Source organism: Perognathus longimembris, chromosome 10, assembly GCF_023159225.1.
Source record: "Perognathus longimembris pacificus isolate PPM17 chromosome 10, ASM2315922v1, whole genome shotgun sequence".
Lineage (NCBI taxonomy): Eukaryota > Metazoa > Chordata > Mammalia > Rodentia > Heteromyidae > Perognathus > Perognathus longimembris.
The window spans coordinates 12,687,330-12,703,955 of record NC_063170.1 but is presented as its reverse complement, the minus strand read 5'-3'; the positions used below and the strand labels follow the sequence as shown (position 1 = coordinate 12,703,955).

Below are 16,626 nucleotides of genomic sequence, written 5' to 3'. Positions count from 1 at the left end.
GGCACTGATACTATTCATCACCACGTGAGACATCAGGAGTTCTGACCAGCTCCTTCCTTGCCCCTGGGGCCCAACTGCCAAGCCACCTTGTATCTGGACTATCCTGCAGAACCTGTTGCCAGGGCTCTAAAGTCTCTGGATATCTCTTCCTTCAGTTCCATCCAGAATATCTTCCAAGGATATCTCAGAGAAGGTACAGGATGAGAAGGACAGCATTTAGAGAGTGCCAGGCTCACAAGCCTCACTCTTCTCACAGCCCTGTTCCAGGTAGCTGCTTCGTGGCTTCAGAGAATCTCCTTGCTGATCATTCTTCCAGACAGGGCTTCCTCAAGGCACCCTACAGGACTGACCCGCAGGGTCAGATGGATTCTTTTCTCTACTAGTCTCAGGTAATGGCCTACAGTCATAGCAGGCTTGTGCTGGGGTGAGAAGGATGGACACCCAAAAACCCAGTGGGGCCCTGAGAGTTCAATTCACTCAGCTAGAGAAAAACATGGTTTCCTTCATGGAAGGCCTGGGTGGCACCATGACAGACCCTTGTGAAGCACTGTAGATTCTTGAGTAAAACCACAAACTCACAGAGAGCTTGGGGTTAATTGTCAACCTGGTAGGGATCATTAGCTATGAGCAAACAAGGGTCCCAGCCTACAGAGTGGGCAGTCCCTGTTTACAGGTATAAACAGCATTTCCAAACTATGAGAAACCCACCTACTTCTCTAAGACATCTGCTATTCAGTACCTCTGTATTACTATTTGTTCCAGGCAGACAAATTTTGCTGCATGCGCTACACCTTTAGAAGGGTAGAGAGGAAAGATATTGAACATCCTGTAATTTATTCACTCTCTCTCATGAATCTGGCACAGAGCCCTGGTATTCTGCCATGATCTTTGTTATCAGTGGTTCCTCTCTCATGGCATGTGCAGCTATGATGGATCACCTGGTTGCAGAATGTGACCCACCTAACAGAGGCAACTTCCTGCTGGACTTATGCTCCTAACAACCCACTCAGAGTGGGCTCTCGGAGAGGAAAGATGCACACCTAATCTCCACCATGCTAGGAAAGGAAAGCAGGCAGTTCTCACTCACCTTTTCCTCCTGCTCCCCCAGGTCAAGGTTTCAGTATCAGGGGCGTCAGGAGATATTTTCTGTACTCCCAATCCCCAACTGTGATTCTTCCAGCTATCCTCTTCCTATAACTTTAATCAAGGAAGGTATGTCTCAATGGACCAAGATTTTCCTTGGAAGGGCTGTACTAATCAAGGCAATGTTTGTCATACCTTGTGCCTTTCCACACACAAAAGGAAAGGAGGAAGAGAGGATGCCAGCTGCCCAAATCTGATGTAAGTGAGCTGCCTACCAACAGACCCTGAGTCTCCCTAGCTCTAAAGCATAGAACACAGGAGCAAGATGTAAGTGCCTGAGCTTGGGAGAAGGCAAAATTCCACTCTTCATCCACAACCCCACCTTTCTCGGGATGCCAGCCCCTGCCCTGCCCTGCCCTACTGTGCCATTGTGCCAGTTCACCAAGACAAGGGCGAGGCTGAGGTACACTCACTTGCCTGGAGATCATCCTGCCCTGATTCTGAGTCATTTAGCCAAGGGTTCTGACATTCTTACTTTGAGGCCACACCTGTTCCTTAGTTTCACACCTAAAGAGGCCAAAGAACACCTTGCAAAAGGTAAACAAAACTTCCACATATTCTCACAGAAACCTCTGATAGTGCAAACACCCACAAACTCCCAACAAAGTCTGAGTAAAACAGTCCCAAGTATCAAACATTCCTGTTACCATCTGCTCCAGTGAGATCCCACAGAGCACTCCCTTTGCCCCTGATGGTCCTAGAAGCAAAGCTGTACAACCGGTAAGAAAGCACACCCTGACTGACAGCACCATTTTCTTCCACCAACCTGCTCCTGCTAGAAGGTAGCACTCATACTGAATACAGAAAAGAAGGAGTTGAGAAAATCCAATTTTGATGGCAGCTAACTCCACTATGATAGGCAGGCATTCATAAAAGAACTTTAAATGTTCTTCTTCAAGTAAAAGGAAAAAATTACAGGCAGGGAATGGGGCTTAGTGGTAGAGTGTTTGTGTAGTATGTATGAGGCCCTGGGTTAGATTCCTCAGTACTACATAAAGAAAAAAATAATAAAATCAACCCACCAAAATACCTGGGGAAACCTCTACTCCCCTTACCAAGCTCTGTCAGCTACACAGAGCAGCCCCACTGGCCTGCATCCCTTTTTACTTCCTTCACAAATGTTCCTCACTCTGTTTAGAACTTTCCTCCTCCCTATTAAGTCTTTCCCCATTTATTTTTTATTTATTTGTTTGTTTGTTTATTTATTTATTTATTTTCAGTCATGGGGCTGGGTGCTGTCCCTGAGCTCTTCAGCTCAAGGCTAGTGCTCTACCACTTGAGCCACAGCACCATTTCCAGTTTTCTGGTGGTTAATGAGCTGAGTATGGCCTTTCCTGCCTGGGCTGGCTTTGAACCTTGATCCTCAGATCTTAGCCTCTTGAGTAGCTAGGATTACAGGCTTGAGCCACCAGCACCCAGCCTTCCCCTACTTCTTATCATCCCATCACTTTTCACCTGACTTTCATCCTTCAGATTCCTGCCTGAATGTCACTCTCCCAGGAAGGCCTGAGTCTAGAACATTCTCATGGCACCCTGTACTGTCCTGTAAAGAAACTGACTAAAGTGCAAAGGGCCCAAAGTGAGGTTATCAACAAAGTACACGTCTCTCCTACCTAGAAAAGTTCATAGGGGCAGAGATGGGACTAAGTCTGTTTATCCTTTGCTGGGCTTGGTGCCTAACACAGAGTAGGTACACAGTCAATTACCAAGGCCATATGGTTATGATGAAATGAGATGCTCTCTGTAAAGCATCCAACACAGAGTCTGGAACATAGGGGTACTAGGTCACCGACAGCTTTAACAGGAAGAAAGTACTTGGGTGGCAAAAACAAAAAAAAGGAATCTCTGTTCACTCTGCCATAATGTGGCCAAAGAGCTTCCAAGCTTCCCATGGAGAAACGAAACAACTGCCTGGTGACAATCCTCCAGGAGCTCCATGGCAAAGGACCCACAGTAGGACTGCCAATGCTACTGTTTGCAACCAAAGCCTGATCCAGAGACGACAGGCATCCCAGGAGAGAGTGCCTGCCCTGACAAGTTTCCTTCTAACACTGGAAAAGCCGGCCCACAGGGCTAACCCCAGGGCCTCCCTGGCCCAGATAAAGGGTGATTCTTTTCATTCTATAGCCTCTTCTAGGATGAAAGTGTTGCCTGCCATCACTCTTGAATGCTGAAGCAGCAGCCTGAAACTAACTCCACTCAGCAATCCAGGCTGGCTGCCAGGACAACAGGACAGATGCCTCCCACAAGTCAATGGGGTCAGTGCACCCACATGTCTCACTTCTTACACTTGCTGATGTCTTAAGGGAGGGGGAGGGGTTACTTATTATTAAAAAATTTTTTTTTTATTGAGCAGGTCTCCCTAGGTTACCCAAAGAGGCCTGGAATTCATGACACTTCTGCTTCAGACTCTTAAGTGCTGGGATTCTCCAATGTGCACCATCACCACTGAGCCATTGTTGAATTCTTGTACTTGCCTGTAACTCCTCATTGGTACCTGGATATCCACAGGCTCCCCCTCAGAGAGGACTACACTCCATCTACCTCTCTCTAGTCATACCTGTATGCAGGGCCTCATTTATACATTCAGCTCTAGGTGACTTATAGACAAGGGCACAAAGGGTCCTTGCCATTTACTGAGGATTAGATTTTCTAGAATTAAAGAGTCTGGAAAGAAAGAGCTCCTCTCCAACTCAGAGCAGGTTTGCATCTCTTAAGAGGGAAGCATGTTCTTCACATTCAGTAACAGCAGCTTTTTGGTCTGTAGCTCGTGCTCCAAAACATGTATGGAACCCCATTTCTTTCTAATGGAACCAGGAAATCCTACTGTGGATGTACAGATTCCAACAATATCTAGAGGGATTGTCCAATGGTATGCTCTTTGCTATACTCTTTGCAAAAAAAAAAAAAAAAAATGAGTACCAGGTGCTAGTGGCTCACACATGTAAGCCTATTCAGGAAGCTGAGATCTGGGGATTGTGGTTCAAAGCCAGCCCAGGCAGGAAAACCTTTGAGACTTTTATATCTCATTAACTACCAAAAACATCTGAAAGTGGAGCTGTTGCTCAAGTAGTAGAGCACTAGTCTTGAGCAAAGAAGCTCAGAGACAGCACCTCGGGCCCAAGTTCAAGCCCCAGGACCAGCATCAGAAAAAAAATTGTAGCTATACAGAAAGCTGAGATGTTAGGATCTCAGTTCAAAGCCAGCCCAGGCAGACAAATCCTCAAGATTCTTCTCTCTAATTAAATAGCAAAAAGGCAGATATCTATCTATCTATCTATCTATCTATCTATCTATATGTGACTCAAGTGTTAAAGCATCAGCCTTGAGCAAAGAAGCTAAAGGACAGTACCCAGGCCCTGAGTTCAAGTCCTAAAACTGGTACCAAAAAAAAATTAACAAGGGCTGCAAATATGGCTTAGCAGTAGAGTGCTTGCCTAGCATGCATGAAGCCCTGGGTTCAAATCCTCAGCACCACATAAACAGAAAAGGCCAGAAATGGCGCTGTGGCTCAAGTGGTAGAGTGCTATCCTTGAGCAAAAGGAAGACAGGGACAGTGCTCAGGTCCTGAGTCCAAGCTCCAGGATTGGCAAAAAAAAAAAAAAAAAAAAAAAATCAATACCACAAAAAAGAAGAGATATTATCAAAGTCTCAAAACAGTCAAGGCCACTACTACTCTGCCCACCAATCACATTCCAAGCAACCCAAATAGCCTTCATCTCAACCAATGGTCTCTTCAAAATGAGTAGTAGTAGTGACAGAATGGCTATCGTCTTCCCAATGGCTTGGCTTAAGATAAGCACCCTGCAAATAAAATCCTCCTTGGTCTCTGAGCTGCTGCCATAATTCTCATGGATCAGGAGAGACCAGAACAGAGCAGATGTTCTCTTAAACAGTAACTTACCAGGAAGTCTGTTCATGTTGACTCCTTGAGCTGAGAGTCCTATTCCCATGTACCTTCAAGAAAGCACACACACAAAATTTTTGGTTATTAAATGAGTATTCCATCGCCCTTCTCAAATATTTCTTGGTAAAATACAAAAGAAATGGTAAAAAGTAAAAATGCAGCCTCTTCTGACATAGAGTTGCAGTTGTTGGAAAGCCTTTATATTATGATTTCTAATGAAAAGAATCTTAATCCCTTTGCAGTTAAAGAAACAGAAAAGTAGTAAATAACCATAACCCCACTGGCTTCTAGTTTCCTGGCTTTCTTGGTCTAGCTTAAAGAAGTAAAATCTATTCCTAAGAAAGATCTAAAGTTAAGTACTTCAATCCTAGGTAGTGATTAACAAGAGAAATGCAAACTCAAACCCACTCTTCAGCCAGGTGCTGGCAGCACACATCTGTAATTCTAACTATGCAGGAAGCTAAGATCTGAGGATCAGGGTTCAAAGCCAGACTGGGCAGGAAAATCCACGAGACTCTTATCTCTCCAATTAAATCACCAAAAAAAAAACCCACAGAAGTAGAGCTGTGGCTCAAGTGGAAAAGTGTGAGCCTTGAGCAAAAAAGCTAATGCCCTGAATTCAAGCCCCAGTACTAAAACACACACACACACACACACACATACACACACGTACGTCTGGAGCTGGGAATGTGGCCTAGTGGTAGAGTGCTTGTCTAGCATGCATGAAGCCCTGGGTTTGATTCCTCAGTATCACATAAACAGAAAAAGCCAGAAGTGGTGCTGTGGCTCAAGTGGTAGAGTGCTAGCCTTGAGCTGAACAGCTCAGGCCCAGAGTTGAAGACCCACAACTGACAAAGAAAAAGAAGTCTGGAGGTATGACTGAAGTGGTAGAGCACTTGCCTAGCATGTGCAAAGCCCTGCACATCTCCAGTATCACCAAAACAACAACTACAAAAAGAGCAAAACACTTGACAGATTCTTCTCTAAGGAAGGTGTACAAATGGCCAAGAAGTACATAAAAAGATGTTCAACCAATCATAAGGGAAATGTAAAGCAAAATCACAGTGAAATACCAAACTCAAGAATATGATGAAAAGGAATGGGCATAATGAAAAACTCAAAACCCAAACATGTTCTTCTAGACACATGCTGCAAGACCTTCGTAGGAAATGTACTTTTGACCTGACTCATGTAACTGTGATCTCTCTGCACATCATCTTTACAATAACAATAAAGTAAATTCATTTTTTAAAAAGCACATGATGAAAAGGAATGGGCATAGTGAAACACTCAAACCCAAACATGTTCTCCTGTACACATGCTGCAGGACACTGGCATCTAAGGAGCCAGAAGTACAACACAGGGAGCTGAGTCACACCAACTCCTCTGGTGATCCAGAGAGGCACTTGGAAATGACTGAGCTTTCCAGAGCTGGTGGGTCCTTCCTAAAGTTGCAGTAAAAACAGGTGTGGTAAATTTCTCTTTTGAGAGCATTCATGCTTTCCACAGAGAGCCTCTGTGTTCGAACAGTGCTAAGAAAAGGAGGGTGGGGTGCTGGATTCAGTCCTCCAAAGTGCCAAGTCAGGGGTAAGCGAGAGAGCCAGGGTTCACTGACTCAAAGCCGAGGACTCCCTGAGGAAGTGAAAGTTAAGACCTGGTATAGAAGGTAGGAGGAAAAAGAAGAGTATGTGCCATGCAGAAGCAGCAGAATATGTAAGGCACACAGGCAAGAAAGCTGCCACACAATGAAGGAACTGAGAGACCAACATGGCAGGGTCACAGGCTGGGCAGACCTAAAGAGAACCAAAGCCAGGGCAGGAAATGAAGACTGAACACACAGTCTACATGCTAGCTTAAGGAGTGTGAACTTCAGGGAAGGTCAACGAGAAGCTACAGAGGGGTGTAGCACAGGCACAGTTGAACAAACAGCTGATATGCAGGAAATGGATTGAAGATTCAAAACTGATCATTACCATCATCACTGTGGAAAAGGACAAGAGTAAGAAAAGGCCAGAAACTGCAGGGATGCAGTGATGTTGAAAAAGCCAAGCTCACTTTAGAATACAGTGAAAAGCTGGGCATTGGTGGCTCTTACCTGCAATCTTAGCTACTCAGGAGGCTGAGATCTGAGGATCTCGAAGCCAGCCTTGAGAGGAAAACCCATGAGACTCTTCTATTAACTACCAAAAAAAAAAAGCTTTTAAGTGTAGCTATGGCTCAAGTGGTAGAGTGCTAGCCCTGAGCAAAAAAGCTCAGGGACAGCAAACCAGTCATCAAACCAAGGTCAATTCTCTGGGATCTATTTGGACATTTTAGAGCCAAGATGCTCAGCTGGAGTCAGAGGCACCAATTCCTCAGTTCTGTTCCAGTCCTGGTATTGCTACTATGCACAAACATCTGAATAAGATGTTAATATCCTTGCAAGGAGCAAATATAGTGCACATTCCCAGATTCAAACCTCAACTGTCCCCAAATTTACCATGGGCCTATGGCCTATGATCTGGCCTATTCCATCAGCAATTACCGTGAGTCCAGAGACACCTCAATATGGCCACTTACAGACTCAGACAATGGTGCACCTGACCCAGTGCTCACTGGACCATGCATTGAAGGCTCTTCCAGCAGCAGAATCTAGTAAAATAGTCCATTCTCAAAAGCTTAATCTTGGTACATCTAAAAACAAATGCCTGTTTATCTGGGATTGCTAAGGAAAAGAAGGTGAGTATTTACTTCCTTGTTGGTAACGGGCCAGGCTATGCTAAGAACACAAAGGAGATAGGCTGCCTTGGGACAATCTGGAAAGAAGGGAGGAAGCAAGGGTTCCCATTTCCTAAGCAAGTGACAGGACAGAGATAGAGCAGCTTGGCTCCACAACACTTCACTTCTGGGCTTGCTTTTCAGGGAGCAAGATATATCTGAGGAGCCTTGAAGGGGAAGTATTTATCCCATAGCATAAGTGCACTAATCTATATAATTCTTCTTCTATAAAAGGCCAACATGGGAGAGGAAATATCACTTGTCAGACAGGTGAGACCGCCAGGAAGTATAAAGGAAGAACAGACAAGCTCTTTATGGCAGCAAAGCCATGAGTTACCCTTGAATGTCTCAGTTTCTTCCCTTCACTACCAAAACCACAATGCAAACTAGAGGTACAAGAAAAGCCACTTAGCTAGCTGTGTGGCTCCAGAGAGAAGAGGACAGCAAGCAGGCACTGCAATGGGCCACACTAAATAGAAATCCACCAGAATGACATGGAAGAGTAGTTGAAGCTATAAGGAGGCAGCAAAGACCCTCAGCCTAACACCAAAAGCAGGTGACTGGCAACCCCAAAGGGCCCACACTGAAGGAGGACTGCCTTGAGCTGAGTGCTGGTGGCTCATACCTATAATCCTAGCTACTCAGGAGGCTAAGACCTGAGGATTGCGGTTTGAATGCAGTCTGGGTAGGAAAGTTCATATGATTCTTATTTTCAAGTGAGCACCAAAAAAGTCAGAAAGCGGGGCTGTGGTTCAAGTGGTACAGTGCTAGTCTTGAGCAAAAGAAAGCTCAGGGATAGTGCCTAGGCCCTGAGTATAAGCACTAGGGCCAGCACCAAAACAAAAACCAAAACAATGCCTTAAGAATGGACATGACTCCTGAGGCCCAGGCTGCCTTGCACATGCCTGCCCCTCTGTCAGATAAGCTACAATCTGCTGAACCTCTTCACATGGAGAGACACAAACTCACTTGTCAGCTTCGATTCTTTTTTCTCTAGTTTTCTACAGTGAACACTAATTGTACAGAACCCCACTATGTAGCCCAGGCTGACTTCCAATTCACAATCCTCCTACCTCCACCTCCTATGTGCAGGGACTACAGATGTGTGCCCCTACACCCAGCCCTAAATTACTTTCATAGAAAAATCACTTTAGCTTTGGGGGAGGGGGTGGTATTGGGATTTGAAATCACAGCTACATAGTTGCTAGGCAGGTACTCTACCACTTGAGTCATTCCTCTAGGGGAAAAAAATAGCGCCAACTGTGCCCAGATCATCCCAGGCTCCATTTGAGTGGTGGGGATCACAGTGGGAGAATGTAGCTTTCAGTAAGCTCCTCAGTGCACCCAGCTCTCTGAGGCAGGACAGAAGGGCACAGGCTGCAGTAGAAGCAGCAGCTAAAACAGTCAAAACCCCTGCTTAAACAGTGCAGGTAAGACCCCGACTCACTTGGCATCTTGAGCTCCCAACCACAAGCACAGCACACCCTCAGGAAACCCTGCTGCCATGTGACAGACTCTAAACAGGTCTGCTGTGAGCCAGACAGGCCTGGTGGTAGATAAGAGAGAACAGGAACTTAGAAACTGGAGCCACCTGTCTTTCATGCCTTCCAGACATGGACAAGGCTAAAAGGAGGAGCCCACTTCTTTGCCATTTCCCACCAGTCCTGAGAGATATGGGAATCCTCTGCATAGGGAACTCCATTAGCAACAGGTCTGGTGTTCGATTCCTACTTCTGGAAGGAAAGCACCTGATGAGTATTAAAGTGACAGAAAATAATTCACAGCAGAACTCAGAGATACTACCGCTGACTCTGAAAAGTTGGTCTTGTATACGCCAGTCTAATTCAGGACCATGGGTCTTGGATTTCAACCCCTCATCTCAGGTTCCCTATCAGAAGATGAGATGTTAGACTAAAGGGCTTCTGAACTCCTTCCTAGCTTTGACCTAACCACTTCAATTCTTAGCAAAACATTTCTTAACAAAAGAACATCAATATGTGCACTGTATATGTTGCAAATGTGCTATACACAAATGCAAACCCAAGATAAGGCAGACCAAAGTCACCAAGGAACATATCTATCTTCCCAGTACTTGGGAGGCTGAGACAAAATTGTGAGCTTGAGGCCAGCCTGGACTATATAGTAAGACCCTGTTTTCAATAAATAAATAAATAAATAAAATTACCAAGGCTGGGCACGAGTGGCTCACACCTAACATCTTAGCTACTCAGATCTCAGGATTTTGATTGGAAACCAGCCTAGGCAGGAAAGTCTATAAGATTCTTATCTCCAATTAGTCACCAAAAGCCAGAAGTAGAGCTTTAGTTCAAGTAGTAGAGCACCAGACTTGAGCATAAAAAGCTAAGGGACAATGTTTAGGCTCTGAGTTCAAGCTTCAGCCCTGGCATGGGCACACACACAGGCACATATATATACACGTAGACATAGACAAAAATACATACACACACACACATCCTTGAAAATGTTGCTACATGAAATAAATCAGACACAAAAGGACACATTGTAGGCGTCCATTTGCAGAAGCTATCTAGAATAAGCAAATACACAGAGACAGAATGGGAAGAAATAAAAGGCTAGGAGGAAGAGGAAACAAAGTGACTGCTTAGTGAGTAGAGTTTCTGTTTGGAGTGATGGAAAGATCTCAAAGTAGACAGATTGATAGTCATATACCATCACAAATGTATTTCACTAAACTATACACTTAAAATGTATATAATTGCATATTTCACATTATAGATAATTAGGACACATGCACAGTCACACCCCTATGGATATGCATGCGAGTATGAGCCTCATCTGGCTTTCCTGATAACACAAGTAGGGCCTTGGCACAGAGCTCAATGGAAAGCATCAGAGTATTCTGTATTCTGGCCTCTTGTCAGGGCCAGAAATAAGAAGTCCCTCTCCGCTAGCACAGAGCAAATGAGAAGAGTGAAGAACACAAACCCAGCTCTTTTTACTTTCTATCGATTTCTTCTTGGAGAGAAAGTGGATTTTATGGGTTGGCAAGCCCATAGGCACTTTTAATAATGGTTGCATAAGACACATGAGTCAATGGCTATGAGACTTGAATATTTTTAATTTAACCCCCATCAATGGGATGTCTCTAGATGCACAAGGCTCTGACAAGAAGTGAGGAAGAAAAAAGGAGGGAGACAAGGTCCTCAGATAGAGTGGAGATGGTTCTTGGTTCTTAGTGTCTGTGGGGAAAGTATAGCCTCTCAGGTGAAAGAGTCTGTTACCACTGCCCCCTTCCCTAGACCTCAAGGAGCTCTTGGAATGGCGTCTGACAGCTTCATCTCGACATCTAACATCTCAGCCATAGCTTAGCAGGGCTGGCAATCTTATTCCTATCAGGACCTGCCCCAGATAAAAGAAATCAACAGCCTCAAAAACAGAGAGGACTCTGGGACAATGGCTATAAGATGGTCCAAGGGGACCATTCAGGAAAAACACCAACTGACATTTAGGTCTGAAATGAGGGCTAGTATTTGAGTGTGTGTGTGTGAGTGTGTGTGTGTGTGCGCGCGCGTGCGTGTGTGTGCACACAAAGGATGACCTCAGCCTTTTCCCACATCCCTACCCAATCCAAGGCATCTTATTTTCGTCCTTGGTGACAGTGTGGCTGGGCTTTGCTCCACAGCCAAGTCCTCCAGCCTCGCTGCTTGCAACATATCCACTTCACATCACATTAACAACAAAACCCCAACAACCCCAGAACTACAAAAATGTTCCATGTGTATTCTGAAGAAAATTTCAGAGAGACATCTTTTATATACAGCCATCTATCCTTCTCTTAATGATGGTTCCCTTTTTTCCAACTTGATCCTTTACCACAGAGATGACCTCTAGGGCTCTTTACTATTTTCCAGTGGCCCCCAGATAAAATGGCAATGTGATGAGCTGGAGATGTGGCTCAAGTGCTGTCCCATTTGCCTAGCAAGCTGAAGATCCTGACTTTACGTCCAGGGGAGGGGATGCGGGGCGGGGGGGGGGGGGGGAGTGGGAAGGGAGGAAGTGGGAAGAGGAAGGAGAGAAGGGAGCAATGGAAGGAGAGAAGGGGAAAGGGGGAGAAGTAAGGAGGAAGAGGAAGAAAAGGGGAAGGGAAGGAGGAAGAGGAGGGAGAGAGAGAAAAGAAGAAATGGTACTAAATGGTACCAAGTTCATTCTCTGCTCCAACCTGACGAGCCTTGGCTTCCTTTGCAACAGGAAATCTCCCCTACATACTGACCTATCTAAGGAAAATACAAAATATTCCAGAAAATGAAGAAACAAATGGGAGTGGGGAGGTAGCATCTAGAAATTTCTTGGAAAAAATTCATAGAAATTTCTCTAGAGGCTGATCTTTGACCAAAGAAGTTTTCAGATATAAAGAATCAGCCATACTTCCAACTCTCAGCTCACAGTTTGAACTCCCTACAGTGAGTAGGGAGCCCACCAGAACAGTGGACAGCATGCAGGCTTAAGTTCTCATAGCCTATACCATACTCCAGAGTACCAAAACTAGACAAGAGCTTTAATCTTCAACACAGGCAAGCGATATGACAACCCAGGAGGCTTGGGAATCCAAATGGCATGTCTCCAGAAGTAGCACAACGAATGTGTCACCTGGGGAGAGTCGCAGCTCAAAGGTCAGCAGCCACCTGTGAGGGGACCAGCTGGGGGGTGGGGGAGAGTCAGGGAGAATAGGGCTCAATCTCCCTATACCTCCCATGGGCAAGGACAGCACCTACTTCTCAGGATGGGCAGGCAGGACAAAGCCTTCAGCAATCCATGGATAAGCACTGACCTTCTTCATAGCACTGAGACTGACATGTGGAGACTCTGGCCATGGGTTGTCTCTAGACTGTAAGGGCCTGGGCCCTGTAGCTCTCTAGACCAGACCAGGACGATGGCAGATGAGACCTTTTCTCTTTCTTGTCAGTCATGGGGCTTGAACTCATGGCCTGGGTACTGGCTCTGAGCTCTTTTGCTCAAGGCTAGTGCTCTGTCACTTTGATAGAGCAACACCACTTCCATCTTTTTTTTTCTGATGGACAATACATAAGAGTCTCCTGGATTTGTCTTCCCAGGCTAGCTTCAAACCATGATTTTCATATCTCAGCTTCCTCAATAGCTAGGATTATAAGCATGAGCCACTGGTGCCTGGCAGCTGGTGATATCTTAATGAACTCAGTGGTTCCTTGAAACTCTATGGAAAATCATGTTGGGTGATCCTGACTCATAAGAACTCTTGAATGTGATGTGGGACAGTATTATCTTTCAGATTAAAGGTAGCAAAGCCAGAGTCACTTTACCTGAGAAGCCTCCCTGGCTACCAGTCTTCAGCATCCCTCCCCTGCATCTTCCACATGGGTGAAAGGGGAAAAGACAACAGCTGTGAAAAACTATGCCCAGGGTAGAGTATCTAAAGCCCCTGGCCCACACTGGAATGGTAAATCAGACCAGCAGTCTCTTCTTCCCCAGCCAGAATCTTTGTACACTGCAACTGCCCTCGGGACAAAGTCTATACCCCTTGGCCACAGTACAGAAGAGGTTTTCAATCTGGCCCCTGTCTACCTCATACTCTAGTGCCCCTGCCTTTTTCTTTTTTTGGGGGGGGGAGGGAACTGGGGATTGAATTCAGGGCCTTGTGCTATTATTATATTTTTGAGACAGGGTCTCACTGTTCCCTAGGGTAGCCCAAAACTCCTAGACTTAACTGATCCCAGCTAGGACTACAGGTATGCCACCATGACCAGTTGTGTCTTCACATTATGTTAGCACCATCTTCTGCCTGAAGGCATCTGCTTCTCACTGTCACCTCCAACACTCCCTTTCTATACAGTATCACTAACTCTTCCATGATCCTTTCCCCAAACTTGGAGCTACAGAAGGAGCCTATAGCTACCAAGCTATAGAGCTCCAGGCTCTTAGCTCTTCAGCCTATAAAAGGAGCTACGCTGTGGGCTAACCTAGATAGGAACCAGAGGCTGACCCTTGCTATATCCCCTATGAGGTTACAGGTAGAGGCTTATCTCTTTTCTCTCTAGACAAGCATCAAGTCTGTGTTCTTGGAGCCCAACCTAGGACAAAATAATGTATGTTCTTCCTGATGTATAGCAGGAATGGACAGGTGGCATTGCTGCCTGACCAAAGGAAGTCAGCAGCAGAAGCAAGTAAGAGCTGGTTGGCTATGGCCAGAGATTCCTGATCAGGGCTTAGCTGCAGAGAACAATCCCCACCCCTCCCCACACCATCCAGTACTCTAGTCTAGGCTTGCTGTTCTTGGGTAGAGCCACTCATCACATGTCAGGAGGCCTCCGCCACTGGGATGATATTACAGTCTATTTTGAGGGTCACACCGGAGCATCTGTCAGCTGGGCCAACCACACCCTCCATGTGTCATCACTAAGAGCCAGGACACTCACAGGTCTATAAATTCTGCCCGAGGAAGCTACTCTTACTCTAAAGACCCTCAGCTTCAGAGCCTGCTTGGGTTCTTGGAAAGATCAACTCTTATCTTCTGGCACCACTGACTACTCAAACATCTCCTCACCCCACCAGACCTGTTCCCAAGGTTCACAGCTCTGGTGACTTGGCAAAATACAGCTGAAGGCAATAAGTCTGTGCCAAGCTCTTAGCTCAAACATGGCTCCTCCTTCAAAGTTCTCCCAAACATGTGGGCAGAGCCCCAAAAGCCCAACACCCTAACACGGAGCTAATTACCCCTCAGAGTGATAAGTCCACAGGTCCCATCTGCTGAGAAACTCCTACTCATTCCTCATAACCAAGCTCAGGCTTTGCCTCCTCTTGTAAAGAGCCTTTCGGTTCATTCTCAGTTACTGAGTAGGCCACAGGCTCCCTGAGGACAAGGCTGGCCTATGCTGGCTTGACTTCTGTTTTCCTGAACCTGGCACAGAGCCTGGAACAAAGAAGGGACAACTAAATACTCTATAAACCCTTAAAATAAAACCTTTCTGATCAGAGTAGCTTAGTGTGTTCTTCTACAAAAATGTTATGAGAACAAGGGCATTTCTGGAGAACCACAACACTAAAAATGGATTCATAAATACTTTCTACAAAGGTGATATATACCAATTGACGGAAAAACTAGATATTAACTGGGTAAGTACATTGACCAAGCCCAGCATATATACAGCTGCCATACTTCTCTAGTCCCACTCAGCAATGAACCCCTTTCTGCTCTGTCCCCTAACACTATGATCCTATAAGAACCTAAGATGTTCCTTCTCTAACCCAGAGCAAGAATACAATAGCAGTCACAATGGAGAAAAGTAATAGCAGCATATACACATATATCTGGGATCAAGCAAGAACATATGGCAGGTTAAGCTATTCTATTGCACATTTTAAGCCCTGAAGCCAGAGCAGGCCTAACACCTCAGGGATTCAGGCCACTCCCACAAAACAGGTACATCTTCATTTGTTCCACCCATTTTCTAGAGATGCTGTAAGGCTAAATGAGACAACACAGGAAAACTACAGGACCAATTAACGCTTGGATCATGAACAAACTGGGGTCAGAAATATACCTCTAACACTGACAGGAAAGAGGAAACAACTCAGTCAATGCCTATAACTGAGTACCAGTGGCTCATGCCTATAATCCTAGCTACTCAGAGACTGAGATCTGAGGATCACAATTAGAAGCCAGTCCAAGTAGGAATGTCTGTGACTCTTATCTCCAATTAACCACCAAAAAAAGCCAGAAGTGGAGCTGTGATTCAAATGGTAGAACACTAGCCTTGAGCAAAAAAAGCATAGGGACAGCACCCTAGTCCTGAGTTCAAGCCTCAGGACCAATAAAACAACAAGAACAAAAACCACTCCTGATGGGGCTGGGGATATAGCCTAGTGGCAAGAGTGCCTGCCTCGGATACACGAGGCCCTAGGTTCGATTCCCCAGCACCACATATACAGAAAACGGCCAGAAGCGGCACTGTGGCTCAAGTGGCGGAGTGCTAGCCTTGAGCGGGAAGAAGCCAGGGACAGTGCTCAGGCCCTGAGTCCAAGGCCCAGGACTGGCCAAAAAAAAAAAAAAAAAAAAAAACCACTCCTGACCTATATCAACATCTGGCTACATGTTAACCATGAAAAGGTTTTCAAAGATTTCATAAAGTGGCTATGAAGAGCCATTCACACACTCATTATCAGTGGTTAGCTGAAGCAGGCCATTGTAGACATGCAGACAACCCAACATGACAGATCCACTAAAATATTAAAAGCCAGTCAAAGGAATACAGAGCTCTTAAATACTCCTCTTGTGAAAAGCTGTTCTTATCTCTAAATAGCTTAGCTGACACGTATAAAAAAGGATTGTAAAGAAAAGCTCCATTTTCCCCCTATACATTTAAGAAATGCCCCTTAGCTTCCTTAGCAATATGAGTCTCAAGCACCAACATCTGGGTCAACTTTCTATTTTAGAGGTGTTTGTGTTAAGAAGTCATTCTCATTTACACTAGGAAGAGACTATTAAGGCTTTAAAGCCCTATCTGAAACTTAAATATAAGTGTCCTATCTGTAAAGGAAATACTAGATAGAGATGAAAGTGAAGATGCAACAGCTTTCCACAATTAGATTTCAGAATCATAAACCAGGCACTCATGGCTCATACCTGTTAATTCTAGCTACTCAAGAGGTGGAGATCTGAGGATTATGGTTCAAAGCCAGCCTAGGCAAATCCATGATACTCTTATCTCCAATTAACCCCTAGAAAACTGGGAGTGGAGCAGTTGCTCAAAGGGATAGAGCACTAGCCTTAATGAAAAGACCTCAAGGGCCAGGCACTGGTGGCT

General features: G+C 45.2%; 1 protein-coding gene across 2 annotated transcripts in view; it reads right to left on the bottom strand.

Annotated features, from left to right (window-relative positions):
- Ranbp10 (RAN binding protein 10) overlaps window positions 1-16,626 on the bottom strand; it is a 41,374-nt gene that overhangs the window by 22,320 nt on the left and 2,428 nt on the right. For both annotated transcript variants that reach the window (XR_007212291.1, XM_048355307.1), the window contains exon 3: window positions 5,048-5,100. Coding sequence is in view for 1 of the 2 variants with exons in the window: in XM_048355307.1 (XP_048211264.1) it covers window positions 5,048-5,100 (53 nt within the window). In the remaining variant the exon portion in view is untranslated. The remainder of the gene's footprint in view (window positions 1-5,047; window positions 5,101-16,626) is intronic.